We start from the raw sequence: 16,614 nt of genomic DNA on the forward strand, positions 1-16,614 counted from the left end.
ACATATTGGCAAAGCTGATCTTAAATACTTTATATCTATTACACAGCAGCTGAGCCCTGCATAGTCTATAGTGGCATTTTTAAAAAGTTTCTCTCTCTCTCTCTTTTACTTTTTTTCCTTCTAGTTTGTAACATTTTATTTTATTAGCAACAGCCTCCATTGCAATCATTTTAAGAGAATTCCAATACCACATTTCAAAATTACTAATGCACTTACGGGTTCAGCAGTCAGATTTTTTTTGGAGATACACCCTCAGCAAAGAATTATAGGCAATTTTCTGAACACAGCACCTGAAAGTAAAGGAATTTCCACCATCCTATAAAATCCACATATTTGGCATATTGTAACTCAAGAGTCTCCTAACTTGGAAACTTCCTGGCTGAGGAATTCTGGGAGTTGAAGTGCACAAGTCTTAAAGTTGCCAAGTTAGGACAAAGCTGTTCTAACTTGAAAATCTGAAAAAGTCTCATATCTGAGAAACCACACAATAATTATTTTACTGGGAGTACGCATCGATGTTGACTTTTAGCAAGGCATTTGATAGAGCTAAGAAAAAGTATTCTTTCCCAGGATGCTAAATTTTCTTGCAGTTGGGCCAAACAGGTCTTGTGCTTAAACTGTTTTTATTATAAATACCCCCACCCCCCAAATAAGAGGTAAGGGAAATGGCTGCCAATATCTTTAACAGTTTATTATCAGTGTGCGGTGCTCTATTAATTGCCCATCTCTATTCATTGCCTTACTTTTCAGGAAGACTTGGTGACTACAATTGGTGAAACAGCAGCCATGGGGGCAGCAGGAATTGTCTTTTGGGGAAGCATGCGATATGCCAGTACTATTGTAAGTTAGTGTGGATGAACAAAATGCCCCATAAGCCATATTCATAAGAATATTTGAGACCCCTCCCTTCCTTTTACGTCAACATTTACAGCTTGTAATAAGTGGTCCAGGGATTGATATAGAGTTAGGGTTTCTTAGGGGATTATCAACCATGTCCAACCACAGGGGTGAAAACGTCTTATCAAATACAATAACTATCCTCGATCACTGAAAGCAATTAAAGGAATGAAGAGATTTGTAACATGATTGTCTTAATGTTTTCACTGGCACAGAAAAATAAACGTGAAAACCACCCAAGTGGACTTTACCTAAGAAATCACATTATTTTTTCGGCCCTTTGTCAGTAATGAATGGACAATTGGATATCATGTTACTTGTCACACTCACTAGTCCTAAACCCTGATCATCTCTCTCAATCAACCGGTTGATGAAAAGGATAAAGTTTCTGCCACCCTTCCAAAAAAGTATTCTCAGAGATAAAAGTAGTAAATAGGAGCAGTCGGTAGTATTTTCAGGGGAAAAAAAAGGAAAAAAAGAAGAGACAGTGCTTAAGATCACACTCTTAACTTATTCAAGAGCACGGGGTTCCCTGCGCTCTTATAGTGAAAGATGAATGGCCTGCAATAGAAAAGGCATCAAAATTATTGCCTGCACCATTATTTTTATGATGAGAATGTGCCTGTGGCTATTCACACACCAGTATATGTATTGCTAAGGGTGTTATGTGAGGTTGTGTGCATTTTTAACAATAGGTACTTAATTGATAATAGAGTCAAGGTGTTGGTTATGATTTATAAAACCCTACATGCAGGGGTGGGATTCAGTTTTTTTAACCAACACTTCTGTGGGTGTGGCTAGGTGGGTGTGGCCATGTGACTGAGTGGGTGTGGCTTCTTTTTTTCTTTGCAGCACCCCTGCTCACCCACATCCCTTTTTGCCTCCTGGGCCTCAGGGAAGCCTCCTGGGCGAAGCAGTAAGACAGTGAGGGGGATTCCGGCACAGCTGATCATCAGAGCAGCTGTCAGGAGGGGGAAAAAAAAATAAAGAAATTCCTTAAGAAGTTACTGGGCGGGGGAGAATGCAGTCAGCAATGTTGGGCATGTGCGCAATGTCACACATGCGCAATAGGGACTGGGCGGGGAGGGGAGGCGCAGGCAGAGAGGGGCGGGGCCAGCCAGGGGCGCAATTTGTCGGTTCTCCGAACTATGCAGAATTATAACAACCGGTTCTATAGAACCAGTCTGAACTGGTAGAATCCCACCCCTGCCTATGTGACGTGGAGCCAGGCTACCCACGGAACCGTCTTCATCCCATTACATCAGCCTGTCCCACCCAATCAGGCAGGGAAGGTATGTTGCAGACCCTGGTGGGGTTTAGGAAGAGAGCTTCCACTGTCTCCACCCTGTGGAATATTCTATCCCCCAGAGGTGAGGCAGGCCCCCACTATGTGACCTCATGGGGAGCCCAGAGGAACATGCATCTAGGGCTGGTTGGTGCTCTGAGACCCTTCCCTTCACCTTTTAAACAGGGTTTAAAGTCATCCTTGTTTCCTTTTAAAATTTTATTTTTTTATATGCTGTTTTTATATTTAAGCATTTTATTGTACACTACCCAGAGTTCCTCTCTGAGGGAGATCAGTGATTCAAAAATGTGATAGATAAATAAATATGTCTGTGTGTGTCAGAGGCTTTCAGCAGGTTCTGACCAGTTCTGGAGAACCGGAATTGGAAATTTTGAGTAGTTCAGAGAACCAGCAAATACCACCTCTCACTGGAAATTTTACAGTATCCTTCCCCTGCCACGCCCACCAAGCCATGCCCACAGAACTGGTAGTAAAAACATTTGAATCCCACCACTGGTGTATGTGTGTATTTATGTATACATACGTATGTATGTATGTATGCATGTACTTATGTATATGAATTTAATGACATGATTGTTTGAATATATGCTTCTGCACACATCTGCAGCATGACTGTAGCTTGCTACAACCTTTATCCTAGCAGTAGATGTGACTTTCTGAGTACAAAAGCTATTTAATTGGCGTTAATGATAAAAAAAAAAGTTGTAATGAATCCGATTTAAAATAAAGATATAATTAAATGGGCACGGAACTCTTGGTAGCTATATCCTATTATATGAATAGAAATATGAGATTAGAAATCAAACCATTCTCTCTGATGTTTAAAAATGTGAATTTTTTTAAATTTCCTTATTCATGTCATTACTGAAGACTATGATTGTGCGTGTATGAATGAGGTAAGAGTCTGAAGCCATAAAGCAGGAATGAATAATCCTAACCCAAGGCTGGTACAGGGTTTTTACTAGGATCCTTTTGTGTCCCTCTTATGTACTTGGGTAAATTTATGGTACTTTAAAAATCTTTTGGGGGTAAGAGAAAAAGCAAAATAGATGCTTTAAGACTTGCAGAGAGTCAAAGCACTAATAAAATTCTTGACAAAGACCAAGCTCACAAATTTAAGTGGATTAACAAATTAATAGGTGGAGGCGCACTGTAAAAGAAAAGAATGGGAAAAATAGGATTATCCTGAAATTGGGTGCCTGAAATAGTGCCAGATCACGGTCCCCAGAAGCTTCCAGTCTCCACAGAAAATGTTTGCAAGCTGACAGAAAGCTTCCAGGCAGCAAAATCGTGTCAAAGTCAAAGCATCCTGTTGACTTGCAAATGTTTTGTGTGGAGACTGGAAGCTTCCGGGGACCGTGATCTTGCATAGCAGAGAGGCTGGAGAGGAGACAGCTCATAAGATCTTTGCAAGGTACGTAACCCAGAGCAGCAGGATGCGGGGGGGGGGGAGATATTGTGGGGAGCATGAGGAATCTCAGTGGTTTGGTGGAGACCTTAAGCAAGTGGCCTGTTCCATCACGAAAACTGCCCCCCCATGACCTTCCCCACCCTGAGATATCTCATGTGCACTTAACGACCTGCGGATTTAATTACTGAATGCGTGGGTGAAAGCAGGGAGTGTTCAAGTTTATTTTACATGATTCACTCCAGTGACTCCTCAGGTTATGAATATAATTGGCAGGCATTCCATTACATTTGTAACTCAAGGATTATCTGTAACTCCTACATAGCTGACCTGCGTCAATCTCCAAACCAAACGTAAAACATATTGTGATGACCCAGGGTGGGATATAAAACAAACCCAGTCACAGAAAACAGGTGAAGCCCCTTTTATTCCTTCACTTTGCTTCCAAGCTCCAAATATTCTTAACGGAAGCCCAAAAACTCCCACACAAACAGTTACAAGAAGAAGGAAAAAAGCAACACAACCCAGGCAAGATAAGGGCTGGAGGACGTCCACAGATAGCACACACTGGGAAGGACGCCAAACTCAGAGAGGAACCATCAACAAGAGATATTTCCTTGCTTTGTTTCCAGCGTTCGCCCATACGCAGGTCCATGCTCTTAGGCAGATCTCACACCTGTAACCCATGACGAGGATCAAGGCCCTCTCCTTCTGAGTAGACTACTCTTCCCTGCATGCCATAGGATGGATAGGGGATGGGCCTGGGTTCTCCTCTGACTGCTCAGCCAACCTCTGCCCTTCCCCAGCCTCCTCCAAAACCTCCGGAGCCACACTTCTACTCCCTGTCGGCTCTTCCTCCTCTCCCTCAGAGTCAGTCTCCACCAGGGGCATGATACATATATGCCTATCACAAACTAGATGTTATATTAGGTTTGCTATCAAGAACTTCTTTAAGTAGTTTTCAACTTACAACCATTCACTTAGCGACTGTTCGGAATTAGAACGGCATTGAAAAAAGTGACTTATAATTGATCTTGAGACTAATGTCAGTTGCAGGATACCCACGGTCATGTGATCAAAATTTGGGCACTTGGCAACAGGTTTGTATTTACAATGGTTACGGCATCTCTGGGTCATGTGATCACCATTTGTTGCCTTCCTACCTGGCTTCTGACAAGCAAAGTCAATGCGGGGTGGCAGATTTCATTAATGACCATGTGATTCACTTACCAACTGCAGTGATTTGCTTAAACATAGCAAAAAAAAAAACCATACGTTTGGGCATGGATCACTTAGCAACCATGAAAAACTTGATCCCAGTTGTGGCTGTAAGTTGAGGACTACTTCTATATCATTCCTGTGTGGTTGTATTTAGGAATTACAGCACAGAAGGGAAAGATTAAGATCTATGAGATTTTTTGGGCAATATATGGATATGGATGAAAAATGTGCAATCCATGGATTCCATGCAATATTCCATGCAATATTAAGTAATCTGTGCTCATGCAAAAGGGCTGCATTAGAATAGAATAGAATAGAATAGAATAGAATAGAATAGAATAGAATAGGAATATAGAATGGAAAAATAGAATAAAATGGAATGGAATGGAATGGAATGGAATGGAAGAGAAGAGAAGAGAAGAGAAGAGAAGAGAAGAGAAGAGAAGAGAAGAGAAGAGAAGAGAAGAGAAGAGAGTATATAGAATGGAACGGAACGGAACAGAACAGAACAGAACAGAATAGAATAGAATAGAATAGATAATATGGAATGGAACAGAACAGAACAGAACAGAATAGGAATAGGAATATAGAATGGAAGAAGAGAAGAGAAGAGAGTATATAGAATGGAATGGAATGGAACGGAACGGAATGGAAATGGAATGGAATAGAATAGAATAGAATAGAATAGAATAGAATAGAATGGAAGAAGAAGAGAAGAGAGTATATAGAATGGAATGGAATGGAATAGAAGAGAAGAGAGAAGAGAAGAGAAGAGAAGAGAAGAGAAGAGAAGAGAAGAGAAGAGAAGAAGAAGAGAAGAGAGTATATAGAATGGAATGGAATGGAATGGAATAGAATAGAATAGAATAGAAATATAGAATGGAAGAAGAGAAGAGAAGAGAGTATATAGAACGGAACGGAACGGAACAGAACAGAACAGAATAATACAGAAGAGTAGAATAGAATAGAATAGAATAGAATAGAATAGAATAGAATAGAATAGAATAGAATAGATAATATGGAATGGAACAGAACAGAACAGAACAGAATAGGAATAGGAATAGGAATAGGAATAGGAATAGGAATAGGAATAGGAATAGGAATATAGAATGGAAGATAAGATAAGAGAGTATATAGAATGGAATGGAACGGAATAGAACGGAATAGAATGGAATGGAATGGAATGGAATAGAATAGAATAGAATAGAATAGATAATATGGAATGGAACAGAACAGAACAGAACAGAACAGAATAGGAATAGGAATAGGAATAAGAATATAGAATGGAAGAAGATAAGATAAGAGAGTATATAGAATGGAATGGAATGGAACGGAATAGAACGGAATAGAATGGAATGGAATGGAATAGAATAGAATAGAATAGAATAGAATAGAATAGAATAGAATAGAATAACAGAGTTGGAAGGGACCTTGGAGGTCTTCTAGTCCAACCCCCTGCCTAGGTAGGAAACACTACTTCCAATCTCTTTTTACAAACTTCCAGCGTTGGAGTATTCACAACATCAGCAGGCAGGTTGTTCCATTAACATCGGGTAACTAATTGAAATCAATCTGCCAAACCTATGCAAATCAAAACATACTCAGTCCTACCAATAAAACCCCCAAATTTCCCAGGAGGCTCAAAATCAGTTACGAACATGGTTACAGTTCTACTACATGCAATCATTTTCTGCATATGTATTTCTGCTTATAAATTTGTATCCCAGCAGTTATCAAACTTTGCCATTACCTCCTTTTTGTCAGACTTTAAATGAAAGGAGAAAGGAGCCAGTTCCCTTGGAGACAAATGGGGTGGATGGAAGTGGATCTTGACTGGAACTACCAGAATCTAGTTTTATGTTTTTCAAACTCATACTTAGTTCCAAGGGGGTTAGAATTTAATAATAGCAAAGTAAAACTAACTTTTCAGGATTGTTATGAATATGACAGAATGCTTTTTTGGATCTTCTGAACAATTATCAACGGAGGTCTTAAGCTACAAAGTATGGCCAATTCTCAGGATATAAACTCCAGTGAATTCAATTGCACTAATTCCTGAGTAAATATAGAATATATAGAATATATTTTATATAGAATATATATAAATATATATAGAATATATTTTATATTCTATAGTAATGCAAAAATCAATTATCATTCTTTGTTTTATTTTAGGAGAGCTGTCAAATAGTGAAAGACTACATGAATGGTCCATTTGGACATTATATCGTTAATGTGACTTCTGCAGCCAAGATTTGCAGCTATTTCCTTTGCAAGAAAAAAGGAAGGTGTGTCCGTAAACATAGTAATTCAAATGCCTTTTTGCACTTGTTTCCTGAAAGTTTTAGGATCATGGTGCATGCCAATGCAACACACAGGAAAGCGATTGTGAAAGGAAAACTGGAGTTGGACAATTTGAGGTACTTAAGAAAGAATTTTGTGTGTCAGTGTTACAAAGGCTGGAAAGGACTATATTGTGAAGACCATTATAAAAAAGAAGAAAATTACATATAAGGAAATTAAATGCATTGAAGAGTCTTTTATTTATTCCCAAATAAAACAAAATTGTCACACAGATCACAAGACAAAGAAATCCAACTTTGATTTGAGGGCAATTCTATTACTGAAGAAAATAAAATGCTGTAATTAAAGATTAAGGAAAAAAAGGATGGTGGTAATGTTATGTGCTTTGGAAGGAAAGATAGACATGACTGGGTTTCTGATCTTGGACCTACCTAAGGCCTACCTAAGACCTTTGCTTCCTTTTTTCCTGCATTCCACTTGGAATGGTCTTTGCTTACATCTAATAGTTCTTCTTCAGAGCCTCCAAAACTGAATTCTTGTTACAATTGCAGCCACATTTTTTGCTACTACCATCCCCCCACTTTTCTCTCTCTAAATGTTATTGTGTTGGATGAAAAGTTCCTGGGAATTTGAAAGCTTGCAATCATTTGTTAATCTTTTTTTTTTAAAAAAAAAACAAATTTTATTGATTTTCAAAGACAATACACAAACAAACAAAACATAAAACATAAAACATCTTTTCTGAAAACAGCTTGATCCCGGGTTACATGTCTTCCTACAGAGACAAATTCAGATTCATGTTCATTTTATATACCATTCCATATCTTGTAATAATTTGTAATAATTTTACATTTTCTATATAGCTTCTCCCTTCTTTTAACTTTCTTAATTTTATTTTATTCATCTCATCTCATCTCAGTTCAGATCATTATGCTTATTATTCTTTGTCTGTCCTGTTTCCAGCTATCTATTATCTTTTCTCTTTAAACAAAATTTATCCTGTACACTAATTAGAGCATGATGCCTTTATCTCTTTCCCCTAGATTTATAACACTTAGTATAGTACATAACTTCCAAGAAAAAATTATAAGTATGTAATATAATTAAAACAACAATCCATACCAATTCAAATCTATCATTAATATTAATATTCATTTGAGTCTTAACATTTTACACATTACTTTTCAGTTGAACATCATACTTTTATGGGAACACTTATAAACTTTCCATAATTATTTCTCCCCCATTTCACATTGCTTGTATTTTAAAACATTGTATCATTAAAATGTTCCCATTCCTTCCTACTTCAATTTTCTCATTTATTTCATTGCCTTCCTTTTATTCACAAAAATTTCACTAAATTACACTGAATATTTTATCTCACTTTTCAATCACATGTTGTTTCCAATTTTCTAACATTATATCTAATTACAAATATAACAATACAATCTTATGTACCTTTGCAGAATCCCTTTTCCAATTAAGTTTTTACCCATTATCTCTAAATAAATCCTGTTTCTTTACATCTTGCTCCACACCATTGAAACTTCTCATCCCTTCCTTCCTCCCTTGCTTCTTCTTCTCCCTGCCCTTTTTACCCCCTTGTCTCTCCACCTCCATTTCCCTCTTCTGTATTCCCCCTTTCTGTTGTTTTCTAATATTATATCCACTTTTCACCTTATTTTTCCTTTTTTTGGTTTTTCTTAAGTCTTAAAGTCTCCATTTTCTTTTCCTCCTTTTCCCTTTCTTCCCCAACTAAAGTTACTTGTTCATCAAAGATGGCTTCTTCTTTGTCCCAATCCTCTTGTTGCGCAGTCAGTTTCTCACAGGTGCAAATCACCATTTCTAAGAATTGAAAAAGAAAGCCAAAGGAGCCCTTCCCTTCTTGTTCCTCTTCTTTGTATTTTTTAAATTCAATTTTCAGTTCATCCACAAGTGATGCCATTGTAAAAAGAGAAATTTTTTTCCAAACAACCACCCAAGTGTTTTTAGTCCTTCAACGATAATTTCCAAAAGTCCCAAAGTCAGCAAACAATCCAAATAATCTGTTTCTTTTAAACACTTTCTTCTTTCTTCACTTTCTCTTCCTGTGGGTGACTGTTTAGTTACAAAATTCCAGTTAAAATGTATCTTTTAGAAGTCTTGTTAGTATTTAATGATTCTTTAAAATTCTAGGCAATCTCCTCCTTGCTTCCAAATCCTGCTCCAATTCTTTTCCTCTCCCTTCCCACTTACAGCAAAAAAATTTTTTTTAAAGTGTTCATTAATCCTTATTATCCCCTTGACATTTAATTATCCAGTTTAGTTACATATTATTGCCAAAACGGGTTTTTCCGATTTCTCATTCATTTCTGTTCGCTGTCAACATTAGGAAGGAGAGTGAAAAAAAAAAGAACTTTACCTTTTAACTTTCATTTGCCAATTACGAATCTCTGGGAACGATGTATCTTTTGCAGACTTTAAATTCCAGGGTACCTTCAGTGTTGTTTTTGTCCCGGTCAGCAAAAAAACCTTTCACTTCTTAACTTCCTCCTGCACTTTCTTTCCCGGCTGAGCACTTCTTTGTGGTGGCCATTTCTGACCACTGCTCTTACCGCCTTTGGAAAAGGGAGTTTAGCCGACTAGGGAAGAGAGATGCGATTTCTCTCGACCCTGCCAGATCCCCCCTATCTTCACCACCTTCTACGGAGGTGGCTTAGCCCTGAAGCCGGGTTGCTCATGGCATTCCAGTGGCGAGCGCAGGCAGAAACCGCGCACAATCGCGGATTCCTGCCTGCCCCAAAGCGCTGCAAACCAGAACTCTCAATCATTTGTGAATCTTTAGTACAGGGGTGTCAAACTCGATTTCATGGAGGGCCACATCAGGGTTGCGTTGGAACTTGGGGGGATGGGGTGGTTGTTGCTAGGGTGGGCGTGGCCATCTCAATGTCACTTGTGTCGAGGGAGGAGCTGGCGTCGCAGCAGTACAGCATGCGATCTTGAAGCTCCAAGATCGCCGCTGATATCTCTATTGCAGGACAGTCCCATCGGACCTAAACCGTCCTGTAGAGAAGTGACTGAGAAGGGCACATCCTGTCGATTCCAGGGACATCACAAAGTCCCTAGTAGACCCAGGAAAAGCCCTTTTTTCCCACAGTGGAGAGGCAGCCATTAAAGCTGCTGAAGCTTGGAACAGCTCCAGAACAGAAGAAAGCCGGAAAGAAAGTGTGTCAGTTTGGTGATATAAAATCCTACTTACTACTTTTTGCAGAGAACATCCTAAAAGACTAAAGGTAAAATTTAAAAGTGAAGATAAAAGTGGTTAAGCAGCGAGATTAAGCACAAATTAAACCTGAAGGGTTTTTTCCCTTTTAATTGGAACTTGGATTTTTGTAAAAGCTTCTCAATTCTTAAACTGGACTGGTCTTTCTTTTTTTCTTTTTTTCAAATAACTCCTTGGACAGGATTCTTTTTTTTCTCTTCTTTTTAACAACTTTAGATTTTATTTATTTATTTATTCCTGGCTTAAATATTAGAGGGAAAGGGAAGGGATAACACTTCCACCTGGAGGCTTGGATACATTATTTTTCTTTCTTACTTACTCGTTGATACATTTGGTGTTATATTTAAGGACTCTGAGTTTTTCACTGAAAAGATAGTGGGAAGAGTATGTAGATTGTTTATGCAGGTGCTCTTCTGTAGGACTACTGATAGCTGGAGTCTGGATTTGAAATTGAAGAAAGAAGATTGAAGTGATCTTGAAAAGAGAACTGGAAATTTTGTTTTCTGATTTAGTAAAGAGTCTCAGATACTTAGTGGCAGTGCTTTGCTTACTGACAGAATTGCATTTTATCCCTCCTTTTTTTACTTCCCCTGCAGTTGGATTTTTATATTTGGACCTTAGTCTTTTGATACAGGAATTAGATTACATTTTTTTCGGTCTGCCAGCGGAATTTTACAACACATTTCAGGAAACATTGAATCTTCACTTATGAGAAGTTATGAATGAAGTTATGACAAGGAAGAGAATACCCAAAACATGGTCAGAAGCATATATCACATTTGTACTGAATGACGACACAGACCCACAGCAAGTTAAAAATTATAAACTTATATCCCTATTAAACTCAGGTTATAAAATCTTTGCCTCAGTTCTGGCAGAAAGATACTTAAACAATTTTATTCATTTTGATCTAAAGAGATTTCTGCCAAAGAGACAAATTAAAAACAATATGAGAATAATTTTAGACACGCTGGAATACTTTGAGGCACATCCCGAAAAACAAATGGCTTTGATGTTTTTAGATGCACAAAAAAGCCTTTGATATTGTGAATTTGCGTTTTATGTTGATACAATTAGAACAAATGGGCTTTGGTAAAAAATTTACCCAAGCCATAGAAATGATATATTGTAAACAAACTGCAAAGGTTATGATAAATGGAGAGTTAACAGACTTTATAAGAAAAGAGACTAGACAAGGCTGTCCACTATCATCTCTGTTGTTTGTGTTAACACTGGAAGTGCTGAATAGGAACATCAGAGAACAAAAAGAAATAAAAGGAATTAAAATTTAAAAAGAAGAGTACAAATTGCCTTTGCATATGACCTGGTATTCATATTAGAGGATCCATTGGAATCAGCACCTAAGTTAATAGAAAAGATAGAAGTGTACAGGAAAGTAGCAGGTTTGAAAATAAATAAAGATAAAACAAAGATTTTAATAAAGAACATATTAGCAAGACAAAAGAAAGAATTGGAGCAAATTTGGGGGATCCAGGTCATAAATAAGATTAAGTATTTAGGGATACATATAACACCAAGATGTAGCACACTCAAGGAGGACAATTATCTTAAACTCAAACAACAGATTGCGACAGATTTGATAAAATGGGAAAATTTACAATTATCATTGATTGGGAGAACATCTACAATTAAGATGAATGTATTGCCTAGAATCTTACATCTATTCCAGACAATTCCAATTAGATTAGGAAAAGAATTTTTTTAAGATCTAAATAAAATAGTGCTAAAATACATTTGGCAGGGGAAGAAAGCAAGAATAAAAGTTAAATTGTTATAAGATGCAAGAATAAGAGGAGAATTCGCTTTGCCTAATTGGGAAATATATTACCAGGTGATGAGTTTGATGTGGGTAAAGGGCTGGATAACATTAAGGAATACTAGACTTTTGAATTTAGAAGGACATGACTTGCTGTTAGGGTGGCATGCCTTCCTCTGGTATAAGGGAACTAAAATGCAGGGGTATTTTAGAAGAATTATATTCCAGAAGCATTGTTTTTAAACTGGGAGAAGATAAAAAAGCAATATTATTTAAAAATTCGACTATGGTTATCTACTATTGAAACTTTTTCTTATCCAATAATATATAAAATGGAACAAACAGTTAGATATGGTGAGATATTGAATGAAAAGGGTGAACTTAAATCTATGCAAGCATTGGAAGAAAAAGGTGTAAAAATGAATTGGTTTTCATATTTGCAAATATAATCTAGATTTGATAAAGATATTAAAACAGTTATTTTTGATAAATTGACTGACTTAGATAAAATTCTGACAGGTACTGATGAAAAAGTAATTTAAAAACTTTATGGACATTTGCTGGAGTTTAAATTAGAGGAAGAACAAGTTAAAGAAATGATGACTGCTTGGGGAAAATTTTTTGGATATGGGATTGACCTAGATAAATGGCAAAAATTGTGGTCTCAAAATTATAAAATGACAATGTCAACTGCATATAAAGAAAATTGGTATAAGATGTTTTGCAGGTAGCACTTACCCCCGTCAAGAATTGCAAGAATGTTCAAGAATAAATCAGATAAATGTTGGAAATGTCATCAGATACCTGGTTCATATTACCATATGTGGTGGACATGCTCGGATGCAAAAAGTTACTGGACTATAATCCACACATGGTTGGAAAAAATGATAAAACAACATATAGACCTTTTTTATTTATTTTTTATAAATATAGTTTATTAATTTTTACAATTAAAACCAATCACAATACATACACAAATAAGCAAAAGAAAAAAAAAGAAAGAAGAGAGGAAGAGAGGGAAAGAATTTTGAGAAAAGAAAGGGGGAAGAAAGAAAGAAAGAGGTTACAAAGTAAAAAGTATTCTTATTTTAACAGTTTGCAAAATCTTCTTTCGTTTTCATAACCTTAACTTGTGACATATAACCACACCTGTTTTTAACTTATATCGCTACCTTGTTATTATAGGTTGATACTTTTCTTTCATGCCTTATGATATATAATTTATCTTTGATCAATCCAATTATACCAACAATTCCAGCTATCGTAGTATAGTGAAGTGTCTTTGTTTTTTAGCGCCAAAGTCAATTTATCCATTTCTGCACATTTTGAGATTTTTTCAATAATCATTTCTTCTGATGGAATTTGATGTTGTTTCCACTGTTGAGTGAAGGCTAATCTGGCCGCTGTTAAAATGTGTATTGTTATGTATTTGGCTTTTTTGGAGATTTGCTTATCAAAAATCCCTAGTAGGAAAGACTCTGGTTTGTATTTGATCTGCTCTTTAGTGATTTCTTCCAACCAAGTTTTAATTTTCTTCCAATACTTTTGGGTTTCTGCACAAGACCACCACATATGGAAAAAGGTTCCTTCTTTTTTCCTACATTTCCAGCAATGCGGACTCATGTTGGGGTTCATCTTCGCTAACCTTGAAGGGGGGAGATGCCATCTATAAAACATTTTATAAAGATTTTCCTTGTATGCCGCCGATTTGGTAATCTTATTGTTTCTGCCCCAAACTTTCTCCCATTCTGCTAATGTGATGCTGCGCCCTACGTTCTTACTCCAAGCAATCATATTTCCTTTTACAATTTCTTCTTCTAGTTCTGTTTCTAATAAGTAGTTACAAAATTTTGTTATGTTTTTTTTATTGGATCCTAATAAAATTTTATCTAATTGTTGCAGTTTGTTATTAATTCCGAATTCTTTTTTGTCTTGTTTGTATCTGCTTTGAATCTGGAGGTAAACCCATTGATCAATTTTATGTCCTTGCTTCTGAAGATCCAGCCTCGGTTTCAAATTTCCTTGTGGGTCTAATAAGTCTTTGTATTTAATCATTTTGGTAAGCTCCAAATCGTTTGGGTGAATCATTGCCTCCATTGTTGAAATCCATACTGGTACTTTTGTATAATGTTTTTTCCTTATTTTTCTCCAAATTGTTAATAGTGCGTCTCTAATTAAATGTCTATGGAAATATTTTTGACTGGTTTTCCCTACGTCCCATAGAAAGGCGTGCCACCCCCTTTGTAAATCGTGGCCTTCTAGAAATAGTATTCTTTTATTGGTTAAATTCACCCAATCTTTCAACCAAACTAACGAGGTGGCCATATGGTATAACTCCCAGTTTGGAAATGCTAACCCTCCCCTGCTCTTCATATCCTGCATTGCTTTTACATTTATTCTGGGTTTTTTCCCTTGCCAAATAAATTTCAGGGTTATTCTATTGAGTTTTTCAAAAAACTTTTTATGTAATTTAATTCGGATCGTTTGGAATAGGTACAAGAATTTGGGAGAATATTCATTTTAATAGTAGCAATTCGGCCTAGTAGTGAGATTTGAAGTTTCCCCCACGATTCTAAATCTTTCTTTACCTGGTGTATCAGTTTATCATAATTGTTTTCTTTAAGTGTCTTACAGTGTGGTGTTAGCTAAATTCCTAAGTATTTCACTTTCTTTGTCACTTGTATATGCATTATTTCTTCTAGTTCTATTTCCTGTTTTTTTGTTAGGTTTTTGGTCATTAATTCTCCTTTATTCTTTGTTGTAATTTGTTTTGTTGGGAATATTTTTCCTTGTTTCTCTTGGCATTATAAGAGATTGTTATGCCTCTTATAACTGCCTTTATCGTGTCCCAAACATTTTGTTTCATGGTTTCTCCATTATCATTTTCTTTTATAAAAAAATTCAATTCCTCCTTTAATTTATTAATGTATTCTTTCTCTCTTATGAATTGAGTGTTTAGGGTCCATCTTTTCTTTGGTTTTGCCCTGCCCTTCCATATTACCTGTATTGGATTATGGTCTGCCCATTCATTAGGCAAAATTTCCACTTTTGTCTCATCTGCTATTTCCCCACTCATCCGTGTCCATGTTTGGTGGGGATTTGAATAAAATGTAAATTGTCTTTTTTCAGAATGTAATCTTCTCCATATATCTGTCAGATTTAGCTCTTTCATCATTTCCCTACAAATCTTGGGGAGCTCTCTCTTCCCCTTTTTATTCTTCCCGGCATTACTGTGATCATTTTGGAAATCATCAATGGAGTTGAAGTCCCCTACTATGCAGATATTTCTTTTTTGCAATTCAACCAATTTTCTATATAGGTGTTTAAAGAACTCTTTTTGGTTTCCATTTGGGACATATATTACTACTAAAAGAATTGGAAAATCATTAATCCAGATCTGCAAACCCAGAGTCCTTCCTTCTAAGTCCAACCATATTAGCTCAGATTTCAAATCCTCTTTCACATATGCTGCAATTCCCTTCTTTTTCTCCTCATCTGCTGGTGTGGTAAATAACTTTCCTAATTTTGGGCATTCTAAATATTTTTCATCCTTCTTCTTTATATGGGTTTCTTGCAGGCACGTTATATCTGCATTATGTTTGATTAATTTAAATTTAAACCATTTATGTTTATTGATAGTAATTTTTTTCTTCTCTCATCTATTTAGTTTTGTTTTGCTCTTTGTCGTGTAACAATTCCTCTCTCTTCTTGCACTTGTGTTAATGTGGTTCCTTCTGTCTTTTGTTGTGGATAGATGTTCTTTTGGTTTCCTACCGTTCCAGTTCTATTTTTATGCCCACCGTATTCTTCTTGAAAATTTGTTTCCAATTCCTTCCTACTACTTTGCTCCTGTGGACCCACCATCCATTCGTAAAAATCCTGGGCTTTTTCCATAGTGTCTATTTTAATTTTCCTCTCTTTCCACGACACTAACATTCCTTCTGGAATAAGCCATTTAAATGTAATTCTTTTTTGATTTAAATTTGCTGCCAGAAATTTATAGTCACGCCTTTGTTCCCTTATTCTCCTTGGTATCTGTTTAAGAATCATAATTTCTTTCTCTTTGTAGGTTATGGTTTTGTCTCTTGAGGTTCTATATATCATGTCTTGAACATATCTTCTAGTGAGTCGTATGTGTACTTCCCTGGAACATTTGTGGCATCTTGCATAGTTTGTATTAACGCGGTAGACTTCATCAAACACTTTTTGAATTTCATCTTTATCCATCTTCAATAAACCGGCCAGTATTTGAGATATTTTTATTGGGAATTATACCAGAAATATACAGCAAAGAATTGAAATATTTGATTGTAAATGTTTTAACAGTGGCTAGAATTGTATTTGCTAAGTATTGGAAAAATGAAAAAATACCTATGCAGGAGGAAATTATTAAGAAAATTATGGACTGTGCTGAAATGACTAAATTGACATTTGAAATC

General features: G+C 36.3%; 2 protein-coding genes across 4 annotated transcripts in view; both read left to right on the top strand.

Moving 5' to 3' along the window:
- Nucleotides 1–7,425, top strand: part of LOC113445101 (hyaluronidase Ba Hy-1-like) — a 30,024-nt gene extending 22,599 nt beyond the window's left edge. For 2 of the 3 annotated variants that reach the window (XM_026714106.2, XM_087934102.1), the window contains exons 3-4: nt 751–840; nt 7,008–7,425. In XM_026714106.2, the coding sequence (XP_026569891.2) occupies nt 751–840; nt 7,008–7,346 (429 nt within the window). In that variant the 3' untranslated portion in view covers nt 7,347–7,425. The remainder of the gene's footprint in view (nt 1–750; nt 841–7,007) is intronic. The other variant, XM_087934103.1, reaches the window with a different exon arrangement.
- LOC113445100 (hyaluronidase-4-like) overlaps nt 1–16,614 on the top strand; it is a 63,348-nt gene that overhangs the window by 22,599 nt on the left and 24,135 nt on the right. The gene's annotated exons all lie outside the window — the stretch shown is intronic.

The sequence above is a fragment of the Pseudonaja textilis genome, chromosome 5 (assembly GCF_049901715.1).
Source record: "Pseudonaja textilis isolate UNSWEBS1 chromosome 5, rPseTex1.2, whole genome shotgun sequence".
NCBI classification, from domain to species: Eukaryota; Metazoa; Chordata; class Lepidosauria; order Squamata; family Elapidae; genus Pseudonaja; species Pseudonaja textilis.